At 49.3% G+C, this 20782-nt stretch overlaps 1 protein-coding gene across 1 annotated transcript in view; it reads left to right on the top strand.

Moving 5' to 3' along the window:
• Window positions 1-8832: 8832 nt before the first annotated feature.
• The window catches only part of TRIM71 (tripartite motif containing 71), a 55902-nt gene continuing 43952 nt past the window's right edge, over window positions 8833-20782 (top strand). The window contains exon 1 of the mRNA XM_032442365.1: window positions 8833-10175. Within this exon, the coding sequence (XP_032298256.1) occupies window positions 9300-10175 (876 nt within the window). The 5' untranslated portion in view covers window positions 8833-9299. The remainder of the gene's footprint in view (window positions 10176-20782) is intronic.

Here is a 20782-nt window from a genome sequence, read left to right as displayed (position 1 = left end):
CCCCCAGTCAGGGCTTGACCAACATTTAAAGTATCTTTGGGAGGTGCTTAGCGTTCCCAATTAAAAATTTCCAAATTAAAAACAAAATGTACCTTCCTATTAGGTGGCATCTTACAGGATGATGCATCAAGAAGTGTTGAGACAAGATAAAAAATGAATTTAAAAATATTCAGTTTCACTTATCTGACATATAAAAAGACAGTGACTGAAAGAAGTTTAATTCTGTTATTGCTATGACCATGCCAAAATGCTGCTTCATCCAGAAAATACAACACACTCCTTCATACCTCCAGAATCACCACGGTGCTGTTTGCTCTCATGTTGCTCTAGCAACTCTCTAGCTGTGATGCCATGAGCAGCTAACACGGCACACAGGGGCTGTCCATGCTCCTTTTATTTCACATGAAGGCTGCTTTGTACATCCAGCAGCTTTAACCAGATTTGAGCCACCAGTTGATGCCTGTCTTGATATTCACCATTAGCGTCAGCCTGTGTATGGCCTGTTCAGATTTGATTGGTGAGATGTAAAACATGATATTGGTTCAACAATCTGCTAGGACATGCATGAAGCACATGTGGCCGTAATGGAAAATGCAACTCATACCACTGTTGGTGATGGGCATTTGTCTTTTTCCCTCTTGGAAAGTTGGCCAACACTGTTGCGAGGCCACTCTGTCCTATCTGGAAAGTCGTGGCAACCAGGAGAATCATAGAATCATAAAATCGTAGAATACTCAGGTTGGAAAAGACCTTAAAGATCATCAATTAAAACCACAGACTAACCATAGTACTAACTCTAACATAGTACTAACTCTAACAACCCTCTGTTAAATCATATCTCCAAGCACCACATCCAAACGGCTCTTAAACACATCCAGGGACGGTGACTCGACCACCTCCCTGGGGAGCCTATTCCAGTACTTGACTACCCTTTCTGTAAAGAAGTGTTTCCTAACTCCAACCTAAAGTTACCTTGGTGCAACTTGAGGCCATTTCCCCTCATCCTGTCACTTGTCACCAGTAAGAAGAGACTCGTCCCTCTCTCACTGTAAGCACCTTTCAGATACTGGAAAAGGGCAATAAAGTCTCCCCTCAGCCTCCTTTTCCCCAGACTGAACATCCCCAGCTCCCTCAGTCTCTCCTCATAGGGCTGATTTTCCAAGCCCTTCACAAGCCTTGTTGCCCTTCTCTGGACCTGCTCCAGCACCTCCATGTCCTTATTGTACTGAGGTGCCCAAAACTGAACACAGTACTCGAGGTGAGGCCTCACTAATGCTGAGTACAGGGGCAGGATGACTTCCCTGGTCCTGCTCACCACACCATTCCTGATACAAGCCAGGATGCCATTGGCCTTCTTGGCCAGCCATTGGCCTTCTTGGGAGAGCACCCTGATGACTAGAGAAATGTGCCTGCTTTCAGAAAAAAGGCAGAAAGGAGAATCTGAGGAAGGAGCAGCTGGTCAGCCCCACCCCAGTGCCTGGGAAAACTATGAAGCAAATCCTGAGGGACACTGTTTCTACATCATGGGAAACAGGACAGTGGCCAGGAACAGCCAGTATGTGTTCTCCAAGCACAAGATGTGAAGGACCAGCCCTCTGGTCTTATAGTGGAGCAAGTGGCCCATCTGCAGGGGAGAGGAGTTAGAGGATATAGCTCTCAGCTTCAGCACGGCTTTTGCCACAGTCTCTGTCTCCCATAGCTTCCCTGTAGCCACACCACACTGCTATGGGCTGCACTGAGGGACTACAAGGTAAGTAAGGAACCAGCTGGATGCTTGGGCTCCAGAGGAAGTTGTCAGAGCTCATCAGCAGCCACTTACAAGCAGTGGGGCCAGAACTAATTTATACAGCCATCACCAACAACCTGCACAATGGCAGATAACACATCTTCAGCAAGTTTGCAGACAGTATTGACCTGGGATGAGGTAATCTCCATGGAGGGAGATTTCCTGAGCTGCTCTTCTGAAGGACCTGGACAGGCTGGAGAAATGGGACAGTTAGGAGCTTCATCACAGATCCACAGAACAACCCCTGTAGCTTTTCTCTGCCTACTACCAATGCAGCAGCTGCACTTCCAGAAACTACTAGTAGCAAACATTTTTTAGCTGGCTTATTCCTAAACACTTAGCAAGAGCCAGAGCACCAAAACATGCCATTTGCAGAGTCAGGGGCTGAATGCCTCTCAGAACACCAAAGCCACGACCAGCCCCAGGGCAGCATGAGGGCAGGAAGGTGAGTGCCTAGGGCTGAGGCAACACTTGGTCTCATCGCCTTGGTATGGGCTTTATGAAAGGATCAAGAAAGCTGCTAGTGGCCACTGTTTAGCTGGAATTTGGCCTGGAGTGAAGTCGACAAGAAAGAAGAAAAAGAAGAAAAAAAAGCCTAACATCAAAGCTTTCTTTTCAGGGTCAGTTTACACCTTCCCTTTGTCCATATGCTGGGTCAATCTAGCTACTGGCTGCTGCACAGGGTGGAGCTGCTCAACCCTGGCACCCAGGCCTGCCCTCCCCAGCCCTGCTGTTGGCTGCTTGTGGTGTCCTGCCCAGCAAAAGCAGGAGCTGAGGGAAGGAGCACGATGAGACCTTTTCTGAAGCACTGAGCTGCCTGATTGGCTTGGCCACCTCCTGCCAAAGACTGGGAGGAGAAGGAACCTGATGGAGCTGCCTCACAGCAAAATGAAGTCCTACCATTGAGAGGGCACAAGACTGAACTTCCCTATCCCGGATGCCCGGTGTGGTGGGACTACCGATCGACCACTTGTTTTTACTTAAAGTAAGGCAGCAATGCGTGGAGCTCAGATCATCCTTCTTCTCTGTGCACCACAACCCATAAGACTGTTTTCCTACCACCTCAGTGTAGCCACTACAAAACAGTCCTTCAGAAGTTTCCTGTCACGGCCTCCAAGTCACTTATCATTGATTATTTCTAGTTGCACTGTGCAGTCCATCCTGTCTTGAGGCCACAGGACAAAAGCCAGGAGTCCTACAGAGCGGCCGCTGCTCGGTGCCTTGGGTGTCTTCCCCGCTGATACACAGCAGAGATTGGCAACTAATCTATATATAGTACAGCACCGCAGCCCAGACACAATGGCAGCATTCAGCGTACATACATGATGATGTCAGCAATGGATGTTTAATTGCATCATGGGAAGTGAGGGGAGAAAAGAATTGGAAGAAAAAAAAAAAGAAAGGGGGCCCCTCACCCCTCCACTTTACATAATTTCCTTCGCCGCCAGATGGGAACGCATGGGAATGCCGCCCCACATCTCAGCAGCTCCCTCCCCTAAGCCTGGCACGGCCACATCTGTTTCCCCGATTTCCTACGCTTCTGATCTTCTTCACCTGCCCTGCACCCCACCATCTTGGGAGAGCTTCCTGAGATGCTGCAGCCACATTTGATTCAGCTTCCTGAGCCTTGCTCCCTCCTTCCTTGTTTTTCTTTCTCCACTTGTGGCAGCATCCAGGGGCTCACAGCTCTGAAGGGCTGAGGAAGGGAAAGGTCTGCGCTGCAGGGACCACGCGGGCTGCTTTTATTTTAGCAATGAGCATCTTTAGCACAAGGCAGTGGCTCACAGAAGGGGCAGTTCCCATGTGAGACTTGCAGCACCAGCTAAATCCTTCCACATAGGGGTTGTGTACACTGAAGCCAACACTACCTGGTGACAGCATGTGCAACATACAGACTGGCACAGCGCTTAGTTTCCAGCTAAGGGCACTGCAATGGCACCACTGCTTTTCTCTCAGTTCACACCTCTGCAACGTCAGTGCCACACAGACCACACGTAGCACAGTCACCCAAGGCCCTGTTCCGCTTTCTGGATGCTCCTGGAGCAGCACCTGTGTCCCCACAGGAGCAATGGACCCCATGGAACAGGAATGAGATGGGTAGCAGCAGGCTGCAGCCGGCCTGCATCAGGGGACACGCACCTCCCTCACTGGGGGCTGCTACCGAGGAGCCGCAATGCCGGCAGCCGGCTCGGGGAACAGCTGCCTGCTCCCCGCGTTTACACAGCTGCGTGGAAGCATTAGCAGCTGACAGGTCCTCTCCCTGCAGCAGCCGTGTGTGCTGCCTCACAAGGCTGAACGTGAGGAAATGGATCTGTGGACGTGGAGGGGAGCACGGGCAGGGCTGCCTTGTGGGCCATGGTTGGGTTGGCTGCAGGGACAGGATGACAGGAGCTGGATTCAACAGTCCTTACAGGTGCCTTCCAGCTTGAGATAATCTATGATTCCATGATTCTAGGATCCTACTAGCCTGTAGAGCTGGCACCTAACTGTCTACCTCCAGCTGCAAACAAACTTGCATTTCTTGACCTGCAGAGCGTGTTCACAAGACATGTGTCCTCTGCAAAGCTTTCCTAAAGGGATTTGGTGGGATATCTCCCTGAGGGTGAGTTGGAGTGCCTTTTTCATGCCACTCCAGCATGAACTTTCACATGCATTGTACGAAGTCCAACACCCAGCCAGTTCCAGACCTGGATTCAGAGCTTTCTTCATGGCAAGCATCGCCTTTGGAAGCCATTATGAGATTAGGTGAGAAGAGTAGACATTGTCATTTTCTGGCTCCCAGCCCATCTTGGAGGACAACAGCTGCAGGTTGTGCCATCAGCATTAGTGACTGCAGACAACTGCAGGTACTTGGTCCAACAAGGGATCTGATGGGGCAGGTGCGAAATGCAGAGAGAGTCCAGAGGTCTGGAAGAGAAAACTCATTTTTGAGGTAGAGTTACTGGGAGAAAAAGGTGCTAAAATTCCTTGTGAAGTAAATCCCACATAGTGAGTGCAAGTACCTGATTTTCAGCCAGAATTTCTGTAATGAAGAAGGAATGAATCAGAAAGCAGAGGAAAAAAATTGCTCTGATGCAAAGTTACATACTCACCAACAGGATCTAGAGCTTTGACTTGCACAAATGTATAGGGGGAGTTCCCTTCTGGATCCCACCAGATCCCCATGAGCACATCTTTAAACTGAAGGTGATCCCACTGAAGGGGATATGGATAGGCAGAAGAGGGGGCTTGAATTAATGTGTTACTTAAGCCAGCTCCCCTGATTTATACCATAGGGACAACACTCAGCACTGCTTTGCTCCCCAACCTTCCTTGAGACCCAGTATAGCATGCAGGAAGCTCAGCAACACATGCAGAAAGCTGAACTCAACTACCGTACTTACTAATGGATCCAATGACAGATATATGGCTGAGCCAGAGTCAGTGTGCAAGAGCAGGCATGGCAAATGTGGAATCTGAGGCAAACTTAGCAGTTTGTGTTCTCGGGGGGAAAGACGAGGAAAGGGGGGGAAAAAGCACAAATCAGTGCTAAAGTGGCTGGACTAATGTGGCACAGTTGTCTGTGGAGTGCAGTTGTGGTGAGAGCCAAAAACGAAAAGGTGGATATTCCTCAGAGTGTAATGAATAAGTCAGTAACAGCGAGTTAAGGAACAGCAGCAAAACCTTCCTCTTCCATTTATTTGGGACTCTTTGACAAGTGAGAAATCCCTCACGATGAAGGCAGCATCAAAGTATTGCTGAAGCTTTTATCATGGTGAGATCTGGAGAGATGTTCTCCGCATCCTTATGTGCAGAGCAGCCACAATGCCAAGAGGAGCTCACTGCCATTCGTTCACCATTATGTTGTGTGCATGCTAAGGGATGCACACCAGCTCCTCAGCCTCATCTGCTCTCAGCCACCCTGAGCACTGCTGTTATGCTCAATGCAGAGGAGGGAAGCTGTCTGCCTGCTGGGCCACTGCACACAGGTAGTACAAGGAAGAGCTCCTTGAGTGAGTGTTTGCCTCTAAAACTACAGTAAAATAACCCCAAACCCACAATCACTGTACCTGGTTCTACTTTTAACAAAGCTTTTAACCTCCACACCCCGGACTTTTCCAGCTGTATTGCTGTTGGCAGAATACGTATCCATTCATCCCATCGTGCTGCTGGCAGAAAGCAGGTGCTTTCCTTCAAGCGAACAAAGTTTCCAAGTACAGGAGGAGGAAAGCACAGCACAACCCCTGCAGCAGATGCCAGGCAGACATTCAGGTGCAGCCCTCCACCCTGGCATCCTACTTTCCTCTGCAATAGAAGGAGAAAAAAAATGTATTTTCAATGCAGAGTTCAACTGTGGAGGCTGGGCAGTTGGTCAAATGTTACCAAGTAGAGATGCTCCACGTAGGTGACGGTTGGCCCAAACTTTCAGAGCTATCCCGAGGTGAGATCTGACTGAGGCCAGTTCTTCATGTGGTTGGAATGCTTTAATATTTTAATGCAGCTGTGATGTGGTTGTGGCACAGCTGTGGTTTCACTGTGGTGGAAGCGATGGGCTCACCCTGTGTATGTGCTACGTTGTCCCAAATAGAGACTGGCAGTGGTGTGTGAGATGGGAACAAAGGAAAGACAAGAGAAATGGGCACGAAAAATCTGGGAGAGATGGGAATAAATGCGAGAAAGCTCCACAGAGCAACACAAAGGAGAAGGCGCAGAATGCCTCAGCCACCCACGGAAGCAGTGAGATTTCATTTATTTGGCACAGAGGAACAATGGCTGCTAACCAGGATAGCCATTGTTCTTTTGTTTTGGGAAACACAAAGTGTACATGTGCAGCACCAGCTTCCCAGGGAAAAATCACCCAAACAAGTTCTCATCCTGCTGTCTGCGAGGAACCTGCCATCTCACACCTCATCCATTGCCCTCGTGCTGCTACTCACCCGCGTGCTGTTGAGTTAGAAAATGAGTGAGGTACATCGGGGCACCACTCTACCTGCGGGGAGCTGAGGGGCTGACGGCTGGAGGTAATGGATTGAGCAGCACCGAGTCATTGCACTGAGCACCCTTCTGGGGGTCTTCATAAGGAAGTCTTGGAGTAGCCACTCCACACCACTGACTGCATCCTCTGGAGAAAGTCAACTCCATGACACCATAATCCTCTTCCACAGCCATGGTGCAGAACTGAGAAGGGGCTCAATGGTTTTTTACTCTCTGCAAGTCAGACCCATGGTGGGCTTCACCTGCAACCTTTGATGTGAACACACAGATGTGTAACACAGAGAACACAGCCCATGGGCCCAATCCTTAACCAGTAGTTACACCCATTCCCAGCTGCATAAACTACTGAGAGCTGTGACAACTGTTTGCACTGGTTTACAACTCCATGCACTTGGGCCACTCTGTGGACCTCTCCAGTGATGCCTCCACTCTGTGCCACGAGGACGCTGTGCTGATGAGCTTGAACACCAGGCATCTGTGCTTGGAGATACTTGCAGCACAGATCCTTGCTGCTGCCTTCCATACCTGTCAGCGCGGGACAAAAGATGTTTTATTTTTGAGCAGACAATTTCAGTGAGTACCCAGATATTTGTGTGCCTGAGGCCTGACCGGAGCAGCAGTACCACTCGGTATCTTCTAACAGCACGATTTCCTTTTTCCTATTGATTTCTTCTTACCCATCATCATCACCCCGCACACGTTCGTTGTGAGCACCTTTTGCTTCCCCCAGACCCGCCGACCCCCGCTCCCCGTCCCTCTCCCGCCGCCCCCGTCCCGCACCCCTCACGCTCGGGGTGCCGCAGCCCTCCGGGCGCTCGGAGCGCTCCCCGCAGGCTCCCGCTGCCCCGAGAGCGGCGGTTCGAAGGGACGGAGGCGAATCGCTGCCAATTCCGCCGCGTCGGAAGAAGGGCAGAGCCCGCCCCCGGCCCGATGCTTTCAAAGAGCGGCCCCGGCGCCGCGTCTCCGGGCGAAACGGGGGAGAGCGCGGCTCGAAGCGCGTGCAAACGGGGGGTCCCCGGAGTCTCATCCCCGCGCGGCGGCGGGCGGATGGGGGCAGGCCGAGAGAGAGGAGGGCGAATGTTTCCTGCCGCCGCCCCCCGGCCGCCCCCCGGGGCCGGGCGGAAGTCAGCCCGCGCCGTCGGAGCTTAAAAGGCTCCCGCACGCCGCGCCGCCCCAGTGCCGCGGCCGCAGCCGAGGCGGGCCCAGCGCTGCCCCGCGCCCCCCGCAGCCCGGGCCGGGCGGCACGGCCCGCACAGCCCCGCACCGCCCCGCAGCGATGGCTCTACATGGATCCCGCGCCGCCCGGGACAACGCCGCCTCCGCATCGGTGAGTGATGGCCGCAATTCGGCCGGGCCGGGCGGTGGGCTGAGGGCTGCTGGGGGGGGGGGGGCGGGGCGGTGTGGGGGTCGCCGCGTCGCTCCCCTCCTCGTTCCCCCTCTTCGGGTTTTCTTATAATTTTGTTTTCTCAATAAAACACCACGCGAAGAGGCGCGATGACAAAGGAAATGTGATCCCGGGCGCTGCAGGGGCTCGGAGCGAGGGAGAACCGGAGAGGAGGAGGAGGGGGCGAGCGAGGCGCTCTCGGATAGCATTGCACAGCGGCTTCAATTTGTGCGAGCGAATATAATCCACCCTCCATGAATAATGCAGGGCGGCCGGCGGGGACCTGCCGCCTTTCCTCTGTGCCGGGCACCGCGTGCGGGCAGCCGCGCTCGCAGGGAGGGAAGGAGCGCCCAGGGCTACGACCCCGGAGCCGCCCCCCCCCCACCTCCCCAACGCGTCCCGCCCGCGTGGGTCTCCGCCGCAGGGTGGGCGCCGCCTCCAGCCCCGGTCATGCGGCGGCGGAGCGGAGAGGGCGTCGGGGGCGGGGGGAGCCGGGGGGATTCGGCGGTTCGGTGCCTCTCCTAGAGTCGCTCCGCGCCGCAAAAGCGGGAGGGGGGAACTGAAACGAAATTTCTCCTTGCCCACCGCCAAGCACAGGTTTAAAGGAAAAGAGGACGCCACGCAACGCCCCACGAAGAGAGAGCGCAAAGGGAGGTAGAGCCCCGCCGCCGTCGTCGTCCGACTCAAAGCGACCCGCGCAGCCCGGCACGGACGGAGTCGCTCCCCGCGCCGGGGGGGCCCGGGCCGCCGGGCCCATGCGTTGGGCTCCGGGAGAAGGACGAGAGCCCGCAGCACGTCGTGAGCCTGCGGCCCCGAGGGGGAGATGAGAGCGCGGCGCTCGGGACGGAGCGCTCCGGGCACCGGCACCGTTCGTCTCACGCCGCGGGGAGCGGGCGCCGGGCGCTGAGCGCCGTGACACCGAAGCGCGGCCGGGCCGGGCGGCGGCCCCGGCTCCCGCAGCGCCGGATCGATGACGCCGCGTGCGCGGAGCCGGCCCCGCTGTCCCGCCGGGCGGAGCGCCTGAGCGATGCCCGCCAGCCGCCGCTGAGCCCCCCCGCCCCTGCCCCGCTCTGAGCGCCGCTCTCCCCGCGCCGCTGCCCGCCCGGGCGGGGCCGCGCCGCCCTCTACCCCCCCTCTACCTCCCCCCCGCCGCCAATGGCTTCGTTCCCGGAGGCCGACTTCCAGGTGTGCCCGCTGTGCAAGGAGATGTGCGGCTCGCCCGCCCCGCTCTCCTCCAACTCGTCCACCTCGTCGTCCTCCTCGCAGACCTCGGGCTCCTCGGGGGGCGGCGGCTCTTCGTGCGGGGGCGCGGCGCGGCGGCTGCACGTCCTGCCGTGCCTGCACGCCTTCTGCCGCCAGTGCCTGGAGGCGCAGCGGCACCCCGCCGCGGGGGACGCGCTCAAGCTGCGCTGCCCCATCTGCGACCAGAAGGTGGTGATCTCGGAGCCCTCGGGCATGGACGCGCTGCCCTCCTCCAACTTCCTCCTCAGCAACCTGCTGGACGTCGTGGTGGTGGCGGCCGCCGCCGACGAGCAGAAGAACGGCCGAGCCGCCGGCTCCGGGCCCGCGGCCGGCTCCGGCTCCGGGGGCGGCGGGGCCAACAACCGGCACCACGGCCGCCCGCCGCCGCACCGCGCCGCCGCCGCCTCCTCCTCGCCCGCCGCCGGCTCCGCCGCGCCCTCCGCCTCCTCGTCCTCCTCGTCGGGCGGCGGCGGCCCGGCGGCGCTTCTGCTGCGGCGGCCGCACAGCCGGCAGGGCGAGCCGCGCTGCAGCTCCTGCGACGAAGGCAACGCCGCCAGCTCGCGCTGCCTGGACTGCCAGGAGCATCTGTGCGACAACTGCGTGCGGGCTCACCAGCGCGTCCGCCTCACCAAGGACCACTTCATCGAGCGCTTCGCAGCCGGCCCCGCCGCCGCCTCCGCCGGCCCAGCCGCTCCGCTCGCCCTCAGCCCGCCCTACCCAGCATCGCCCTACAACATCCTCTCCGTGTTCCCCGAGCGGGCCAGCTACTGCCAGCACCACGACGACGAGGTGAGTGCCGCCCGACCCGCGCCGCTCCCCATTTCTCCCTTCCGTCGCCCTGTGCGGGGCCCCACGGGGCGGGATGGAACCCGGCTGCGGGGAAGGGGAGGCTATGGGCCGTCAGTGGGGTCCCCCGTTGTAGGGTGCTGAGCGTACAGCGCGCCCGACGGGGAAAATGGGTCGATAGTTGAGGAGGATCGCTGCGTGGGTTGGGAAACTGCCGGTTTGGGAGCCAGAAAAGTATTAGAAGCGCTGGCCCGTGTCGGGCAGCTGCCCCGCGGCACAGGGAGCTCCGTGAGCGGCCGGCGTGGCGGTGGCCGTGCCGTGCCGGGGGCTTTTCCTCCTCTCCTTCCATCCCGAGCGCCGGGTCGCCGAAGGGACGACCGCTGCTGAACCGCGCGGTGCAACTGTTGCGAGTTTGGTTGGGACGTGGCTTCTTGCGGAGGTAATTTGAGACTCGGTTTTCCTCGGAAAGTGGGCAATGGCTGTTCGCTGTCCCCCCGTCTGCGCTGCAGGTCCAGCCGGGGCGTGTTGCTGGAACCTTCCGGCACCTTTAGCGCGCTAAAAGCCCGTTTCCGTCCCGGTGGGACGGACGCTCACAAACGCGTGTGGTTATCGAACCTGGGGAAGCGTGTGGATGTGCTTGGTTTGCCCGGCTCCTCCAGCTCTGTGCTACCTCGAACTTTCTGGAAAGCTCAGGAGGAGCTTTTCCTCTTCCCTAGGAGTTGCCGGTGGCCAAGGAGAGAAAGTACGAGTTGAGCAGATGCTGAGTATTCCCAGCATTGCTCTTAAAAAGGAGTAGCTGGGCCAGGAGCCCCAAGGTGTACTTTGCTGTAGACTTGCTGAAAGCCTCAAACCAGAGGGAAGAAAGATGTTCCCAACTGGTGTAAACTGTACAGCCTTACAGAAGTGTAGACTATTAAAGGAGACTCTAGAATTCCTATAAGAAATAAAGAGCGTGCTTATTTTTGTAAGCGATGCTTTCTATTTTCAAAGAGTGGTTGGAGGAAAAGGGTCCGTGTCTCTTAGGGTTGGTCTCGGATGTCCTTGTGTCCTGTAGACCGAGAAATTGTTTTAAAACAAGTGAGCGCTTTCAAGCCTTCGACCCCTGTTGAGAAAAGCTTTTATCTGCAAATTAATGATCTACTGCTGTTCTTGATTGGTGAGTTTTGGTGGTTCCTTAATGTGGGTGCGCCTGATTAGTGTTTGCAAGTATTTATTATTAACTTGAGGGGAAGCATTTGGGTGAGACTGTGACTGTAGAGAACGGTTTAATGCTGTAAATCTTTCTCACTTTTGCTAAAAATGGTGGGACAAGATGTACCGTTTTTGGGAAAGGATGGCTGCAAAACAGCAAGGGTTATTGCTTGTTTAATTCTAAGAATGCTATTTACAGCCTCATAAAAGGCATGATAATAGAAAGGCAGCCTTCCAGGAGAGTACTTAAGTGATACCCTAAACGCACTGTTAGACAGCCAAACAATGTGAAGTCTAACCTAAAATGCAGGGCTGAAATGGCAGCTTGGAACTTGAAGTCCTTGTAGTTACTAATTGTGGCTCACAGTATGCAAGTGGACAAGCTGGTGACTGCATAGGATGTTTCTTCACCATCCAGTGTCCTGCAGGTAAGTTCAGGTGCAGACAATGTCATGCATAAGCTTATGGAGCAGTAGCTCTCAGCTGAAGAGTTCTGCTTCCCTAGCACGCACCCTCCTCACCCTACATGTGATAAGTTGCAGTGAGGTTGACCTTGATTCTGCCATTTCTCTGGGTAAAAGTGGCTGGTTCCCTTATCTTCCTCCTCTGAATGTGACCTTCCAACATCACAGTTGCTTCCCACCTTTCAGTTCTAGTTTTGTCTGGTCTTTTTCCAAGTTCTATTTAGTTCCCATACTTTTCCTCCAACACATCCCCATTTTGGAATGCCTGCATGTTAAATAGGGAAACAGCTCTGTGGATGGCTGCTTCCTGGGTGTCCTCCAAGTCCTCCAAGATGGGTATTTGCAAGGCAAGATCAGCATAGTCGTTCATCCTTTTAGTGTACAAAGGTGACCGTTTCTGTTCTTTAGTGGGATATCAGCTGTGATCTCTGACTTGGTTCTGCTCTCATTTGAGCTCTTGAGTGCCTGCAATCACTGGCAGCGTGGCAGACTAACTTACTGTAACAGTAGTATTGAAGAAAATGAAATTCTAGGCACTAGTTGCAGGGTGGATAGTGCCTGCAAATACTGCAGTGCTGCACAAAAGGAAAGGAAGTAAACCATGTTCCTGGAAAAGTGCAAAAGCCAAACTTGCTATCTTTGTCATAAAGTTGCTTATTGTGTGAAACCTCCCTGCATGGTATAACGTGCTTTGGGGGCAGCCTGGAAAAGACTTAGAGTTCAGTTGGATGTTACAGAGCTTTCTACGAAGGTAGCAATACTTCTGCAGCAACTCTGGAATCATCTTCCATGTGACCGTGTTTGTTGTGTGGCTGGAATTCTCAGTGTTGCAGTCACAATAGAAGCCAGTAGAACCTTCACCCTGAAGAGGATTCTAAGTTATTCTAATCTCTTAAGTGAATCAAATGTGCTGACTCCTGTCAGCATGCCTGATTGTCTCATATATTGGAATGAAAGGTCACCTATTTCTTTTTATAGAGATGTCAATAAGACTAGAAGCCAAGTTAGATGCTCAGAAAACGCTGGGATTGCTGCAGAATATTTGTTTAGGTGAAACTACCTGGATTCAAACGACTTCATTGTTGCAAAGAGTGGAAAACACAAGTCACAAGTCTCAAGTTGAATAATGCAGGGTTTCCTCGGTATCACTCGGTGATGCAACACTGGTGGTTGGTCAAAACACTTAAATAGCGGACTTGTAACACTTGTGGGAGGGGAAGTGCAGAGCTGCCAGATCCAGTCAACTTAATGGTCTGTGACTCCATGGTTCTCATATATTTACAAGTTCCAGCTTGGGAGTGGTTTAGAGACCACAGGGCAAAACCATGTAGCACCATAGCTTACTCCACTTCAAGAAAGGATTTTGAAATCCTTTTCCTTGGCCACACTGTTCTTTTTGCTTGCATCAGTTACAGCTTTGCTCAGGTTCTTTAATGATCTGCTTAATTTGCAAACTCATTAGTGGTTTCTTATCGAATCAGTGATTTGAAATAGTTTTGTGGGGATATCGTTGCACTTAAGCAAGGCTGTCTGAAATTAGATAGCTATTTTGAATTATAGAGTTGAATATACTCCTAATTTGTCTCCTTAGATTAACAGGAAGAATTACATTTATTGCTTTGCAGGCTGTAAGAGAGACAATTTTTGTGCGGCTAGAGGGAGGAATTCCAACAACTGCCAGTGCAACTCAAAGGTACTGGTCCTGGGTCATTGAATTGACAATGGTAGCTCCTCTCAGCAGCCTGATTGTACAACAGGAGCAAGCTGTCTTAACGTGTCATGGCTGCTCAAAGGAGAGCATCTGTTCTCTTCCCACCAGCCTTGATTCGGTGCATTCATCAGGTGACTCCATCAGCTAGTTAAACCAGTTAATGTGGTAAATAAACTCTTCATGCAGCATTAGTTTACATTTACTTGAATCACGGGAGCCTGGTTAAAACTGAACTCCAAGCAAAAAGGAGGAAGAGATTCTGGGAAGGAAGAGTAGGTTGGATATGGTTCCCTTTTGTGGTTTGCCATCATTGCCAAATGCTAAGTGTTATGCTAATATGGCACTCTCCGTGCTGTTCACCTTCACCCACCAGTTGCAGTATATAAGTTGACAGTAGTGCAGCTGCTGTGGCTGCTTTAGCAGGAGAACTTGCACATCAAGAGAATCTAGACAAATACACAGTGCCTAGTGTACAGGACTGTTGTACAGGGTTTTTACACAGTGCTGTGCCCTTCATTTATCATTTTTGCTATGTCACTTCAGATAGCAAATGCATGTGCCAGCATACAGTCTTAAGACAATATTTTGGGTTTAGGTTCTGACACTTTTCTGTTTTTCTGTTCAATTTTCATCCCCGCTGAAAAAAAACCAGAACATTCTTAAGTTAATCCATTCATATATGGTCTATGTAGAGTGGACCTGATATATTCTGAACGATGAAGGGCTTCAAAAGGTGTTAAGTTTTTGAATGTCCTTTGTGTTTGTTTGTTTTTTAACTTCCATGCAACATTCAGATACCTGTTACTGAAAAGGTCACTTCTTAAATGACCCTGCCTTGCTTTCCTTCAAGTTGTGCTTTCCCTCAGCAGATGTTTAACTCCTGGCTCTTCCCTGTATGAAAAGAGATTATTCCTCAGCTGTTTTGTAAGAGGATGTTAACTTTACTGGGTGTGAAACAGGACTTAGAATACCATTCTGTACACAATCAACCTCTGTCCTCTTTTCCTCAGATACTCAAATCTCCTCAGCATTTAAGGAAAAAATTGAAGCTTTTCCTGGCAATAATTTAATATCCTTACGCTCCTGGCTCATTTAAATGTCTCTTCAGACAGTTTCCAGTGAGTAAATTGGAAGGAATGAAGATGCCTTATCTACTTGAGGGGCTTTCATGAGCTGTCCCTCAAAGCTTTCATGAGCTGTCCACTAAAAGTGGGACACACTTTTCAGAAACCAGCAGTGTAAGTGCAGTAGAAGCTTGCATACAGACTGCATCATGGATTTCTGAGGTTATCATTGTGCAAGCAAGATAGGCATGGAGCTAGTCTGCTGCATACTGAAAAAAAATTCCCTTCAGTTTTATACTTGGAGACTTCATTGCTTCAGTAACGTGGAGACAAGATCTGGCTGAATTTTATATCAGTTTAGAAAATGAGTCTTGTACCATACGTGGAGTTTATCATTTCAGTTAATTCTTCAGAGCGCATAAACACAAAAGCACATAAACATGCCTGGTAGACCATGCTTCCTTAGAGGAAAGCTACCTAGTTACTCTGTTCTAAAGAAGGTACCATTCCTCTTTCAATCCTGTCTTGTCTCTTCCTAATTCTCCTCCCATGCTCCCTTCCTTCCTGCAGAGCTGTTGATGTCTTTCATTCACACAAAGAATCGTGTGTTGGGAGTGCAGACCTTAGGCTGTATTAACAATGCACTGGGTCTGAGACTAATGTTACCAGAGAGAAGAATCCATAGAAGAGGTTTGTCTTTACCTGTAAAGAGTAACAGACCAACAACAAACTTATTAATACGATATTGGGTCATAAAAAAATCTCAAATATGTATGAAATAATTCTTAGAAATGTGTTTATGTTGTAATTTTAAGTTTTAATTGAAGTATGGAAATACTGAATGGGAGTAGCTTAGCAATGCAAGGATTTTTCTTAATGGTAGTAGATGTATGACCCTGATTCTAAAACCTCAAGGTGTGTGTCCTTGTTCTACATGTTTTTGTATGTGGACTTGTCTCCATCTCCTCCCACTGGAGGGCTGTGGGGCTGGGATGGATGTCATCCTCTCACTTAATGAGCTGTTTGTGCATCCCAAAACAACTTCAGAATTCACAGGAATAGAACAAAGATGTTGTGAAGAATCATTGATACTATCTGACTGTCTTCTAGTCTTTACAGTGCAGCACTTCTCCAGCTATGTTCATCTTCTTACCTCTCCCATATTAACAGCAACAACTAAAAAAAAACAAAGTATGTGGCTAATATGGCATTAGCCCTTGTTTCCTAAATATGAGCCTAAGTTACTTCTCTCTTTCTCTCTTTCACCAGCACCCAACAAAGTAAAGTTTAATGTTAGTTCCTATAGCTGATAGTCTCATTCACGTATTACAAATGCTGAACAACTTTGAATGCTCTAGTTTTTCAGCATGAGAAGGAGTAAAGTTTTCCCACAGACGAGGCTTATGAATGTATGTTCTGTGTTAATGCTGCTGCATTTTACCTGTGCATGCAATACTCACACTTGACAAGAATTCATTCGTAGTTGCATGCGCAGCAGCAAGGAATGAGTGTTCCACTCCTCTGTTTCACTTTTGAATATACAGCATGCATTTCTAGCACCTCGAGGTGTGAGCAGTGATAGGGTGATGTCCTCTCAGCAGCTTTCCTACTTATGTAGGTGAATTATTATTTTTTTCTGAAGAGGCCAATTAATTCTTCACATGGAAACTTAAAAGCAGAAACTTCTTTCTTAGTGGTTCTGCTTGCTCAGCACCAGTGCAACAGAATAGCACTAACTTGGAGTCTTTCTTGTGTCAGTGACTATGGTATAATCCTCCTTAACTAAGGTGATGGAGGTAACCACCAATGCTGGTCTCCTTGCTAATGCTCTCCAGGACTGTCAGATAGCAACTGCTGCCCTTGAAACTCTGGGCTCTGGGGGGAGAAGTGGGTTGAATCCTTTTTAGTGAGCTAAAGGTAATAGCTAAACTTGAGTTGCATCATCTTCCCTTTAATGTTGGTTTCCACGCATAAGCAAAATATTTAAAGGCATTTCGTCAGGTTTGCTAAGCCTCGTCTCTTTCTAGTTTGCATGTATTATGTGCTCATCCCTCCCATATATTCTGTGGACAGGCAACGTTATAAATCACCATCTACTGTAAATATTTCCTTTCCCTAGGTAAGGTACTGCCAATGTATTTAACCACCAAATGACTTGCTCAGATGGGTTAAAATGCTACCTGGGACTTCTGATTTGGATATGAATCTTACATGGGGTTATCAGGTGGTAGTTACAGCTTGTTTGCTATATCTTACCCATGTCCCAGGCTGTCTTGGGTTCTGTTTGTATACTTGGGTGTTTGCTGTCCAGAGTGGCACGTGTGTGCCAGAAGACTAGTGTTGTGTAGTTCTTTGTTCAGCTGGTGTTGGTTAACAAAAGGCAGACTGTTATTAGGGGAAAATGTCGCTATCAAACTTTAAAACACCCTCTTTACCCTTCATTTCAGTGATTCTTGTTATGCATGCCATTCAAATTGTCGGTTAAGTGACTTGAATCTTCAGTAAGCAATGCTTGAAAGCCATTTGCATTGTAGATGCCTTTAAGCTTTGTAATCCAGCCTAGTGCTGCATCGAGGAGCTATAGGATGCTGCAGCTCTCCAGTGGGAAGGCTGGTAGTGTGGGATGTGAAAAGCTAGCCAGAACTAGTTGGTACTGGTCTGTCAACTGACAGGGTTACCATTCCTATTCTTCTGTAACCTTGACTAATATCATGTTGTGTGATTGAGGGGGTAAGATAAATGTCAGTAAGTTTCTAGGGTTCTTCTATTGCTGTATCTTTCTGTTGTTCGGATGTCAGCTACAGAACTCTGTAGTACTGTGCATGTATATGTGGGGCAGTGAATCTGTTACTTTGAGGAAGAAGTCTGTAAGGGAACAAAAAGAATCACCCCAAGTTGGTTTTTTGTTGTTATTGTTTGTTTGTTTGTTGTTTTTTTTTTCTTTAAAAAAGGAAAAACCTGCTGGTAAAGGGTTAAATTTCACCCCCCGCCCCCACTGCTATATATGGTGTGCCCAAAGGCACTGGAGATTTAATACATTGAAGTTGGAGCGTGAAGGGGGTCCGCGGGCTGCTAGACAAAGTCACTCAAATTTCAGGAATACTTGATCCATACAAGGATGTTACTTGAGAAAGGCATGACTTCTCTGGAAGAAACTGGTTGCCAAATGAGCCAGCTGAGTGTGTCCCTGAGCACAAAGTTTCTCTGGCTACACGAGCAAACTGGAAACCCGGTTTTCTTTAATGATGACTGATAGAGTCGTGTTAGCTATCTCCATGCAGACAGCAGTGCCTATCTGCAGGGATAATGAAAGCTGTGCTTCTAAGCGAAGTGTGAGCAGGCTTCGGAAACTGTTAAGCAGATAACTGAATTCTCTATTGAGCTATACTGAAATATCTGAATAAAAGACTGAACAAATGGCAGATATCATCCCCTGCATACACGTACCACTGTAGAAACAGCTGCAACATGACAAAGGTGTCCCAGCACAATACATTTGATGTTGACTTGTGCTGAAGGGCTTTGGGTGTTATGGGCAAACATTTTTTGTAGACAGAAGGGGGACTATTTATTTACTTATTTATTTTTTAAAGCAGAGCAAGAGATACCAGACAGTGTTCTGGAATACAGCAAGCCTTAGAGAAGAATTGCATCAAATGAGATATGAAAGAACAACTAGAACAGTGAGGTCCCAGTCTTCCCAGTGCTGCTCGTGCTCAATACAACAGCAACTGGGGGTGAATTGTACCAGCTTTGTTTTCCCTCCTCCCTTTGGAGTACTGAGGAAGTGAACAGGGCTAGCCATTAGCTCAAGATTACGAGTGGTGCTGGGTTACCATGTCCAAAAAGGTAATAGCATGCCCTTCCTTAAAGTCTGCTGCTTTCTCCATTGTGGATAATGCATATGTTAGTTGACAGTACTGTTCTGTGGGAGCTCATGCTCTTTTAGCATCACCTGTTTTCTCAAGGAGTCTGAACCTCTTAGCAGAACAGAAATAACATTTGACCCTTGAGCTTTCTGTTGCTGAAGCATGATTCCTTTACTTGAATTACACTGTGGCTGTAGGTGGTGGGATGGTTAGTACAGAGGTTAGTTAGTGGGCAGTCTGAGCAGGCTGCTATGAATAGAAACAGCTTTGGAGGGTCTTGAGCTGATTTTCTGCATATCTGGCATGCTGCTGGAAGTCCATCCGCTCCAAACCTCAAGCCACTCTTGAGATGTGCTTTTGTCAGGGAGAAGCTGCACACAGATTTGATATACTTGCTGTATATGTTCTAGACGTTTGTCATTTATCAAAATAAACATGATTTATCTTCATGTTATCTCGTTTTTGTATCTTATCAAAAAGTGGTTCACTAAGTACCTCTGAATCTAAACTCAGGAAGTAGAAGGTGTGTTCCTAAAGCCAGTTTTAGGAAACGTACCTCCTCTATTTAGTTACATTTGTACCAAGAGTAGGAAACCTCTCAACTATGTGTGTTTGAAAAGAGGGCACAGAGCAACCCATCATTGAAGGGACTGCTGTAGTCTTAGGCAAAACAAGGTGACTGAATTACTGGGGTTTGGTTGCAAGGTATCCAAGCAACTATAGCCATGTATGTTCTCCTTATTTAGCCTTCAGTGACTTTTCTTAGAAGATAATTGGTTACCACCAAAACATGCCACCTTAAGAATGATCAGTATTGCCATCTTGCATTATTGTCATTAAAACAGATGTTTTTGCAAATAGTAATTTATGAAGACTTGAGTAGTTGTGTTCACTTAAACTTGTGGTTTCATTGTATGTTCTCTCAGCCATGGATCAGATCTGGAGGCTTTTCTTTTACTTGACCACTTCCATGTCAGTTCTTTCATTATTTCTCTACGCCTCTGAGCCAGTGAAGTGAGTTCAAGTAATATATAATTACTGATAAGTTTACTGGTGTTCTTGTCTTCATCTCTTGTCAGCAATGCCAAAAAACCTCTACACTGAGAGTAGAGATGGGAGAACCTTAGCCCTGACGTTTTGTAGTGGAACATAAATTCACCGTGAACCATTCTTTCAGTTAGTAGCTTCATTTTGAAATATCAGCCCTTCTATACTGTGCAGTGATGGCGTTTAATCTGTCTACAGAAAGGATCTTGATTTCTCTAGTTTTAAAACCATTTACTAGCTTCATTTTGATTCAGAAAACAATCTGAGTTTAGCATCTCTGTTCTGTAGGTAGCAACCCATCCATGAAACCTATTCTTAATGTCTGTGCATTCAGCAAAGAGGGCTGCTGAGAAGTTCAAGCTAATGAAGCCACTCAGTAGTGTGGAGTTTGGGTGGAAGCTGCATTCATCCTGGGGATGAAGTGAATTGGTGTTTGGAATGCAGTTAACTGAGAAACAGCCAGTTGTCTCACTTGGCACAGGTATCCCTTGTCATCTGAATCAGTGCTTCCTCTACTTCAGCCTCTTCTAGTCAGTCTGTACATTCTGTCTCTGATCTCTTTATGGCATAAAGCAACAGGGTGAGCTGGCTCAAAGCTAGGAATAAAGAAGCAAATTGCCAGGCTGACTCAACACTGGACAGTGAATGTAAGAAAACATGACAGCTGAAAATGTGGTACAAAGGCAGGACGAAAAGTACCAACTAAAGTTCCTTATCTCTTGCCCACACTTGCTCTCTTCTTCTTCCACAAATTACATTCTCTTCCACAAATCTAGCAACCCATACACTGAAATGGAATTAAGGGACTCAAATACTTCAAACAAATTACAATAGTCGCAATTTGCTTTTCATTAGAAAGCATTCTTGTGTGTTAGTATTTCTTATTCCTAGATTCTGGTCATTGTCTAAACATCGTACATGTATTCACTTCTATTCAGTGATATGCATTTGTGAATTTGCATTGATTTTATGTATTATTAGTATACTTTTACAGATACAATTCTGTGTAGTATTTAGGAGTATTTGGCTAGCGGACAAAGATTCTTTTTTTCCCTAGATGAAAGGTAAATTTGATAGCTAGTCTAAGAATAGTATCTTGAGCCTGTCAGAATTGCTGTTTGGGTCTTCAGTGTGGATAGGTGTTCCACGAGACAATAACAGAAAGCTGTGCAACATATAGTAATAGAATAAATGATTCACACAGTGTCCTTTCTAATTAATTTGTATCCTAACTGAGCATGGGAAAACCCTGAAGTGTGTCCTA

The sequence above is a fragment of the Coturnix japonica genome, chromosome 2 (genome assembly GCF_001577835.2).
Source record: "Coturnix japonica isolate 7356 chromosome 2, Coturnix japonica 2.1, whole genome shotgun sequence".
Classification (NCBI taxonomy): Eukaryota; Metazoa; Chordata; class Aves; order Galliformes; family Phasianidae; genus Coturnix; species Coturnix japonica.
Note: the sequence above shows the minus strand (reverse complement) of the source record. Positions and strands in the feature narration are given on the sequence as shown.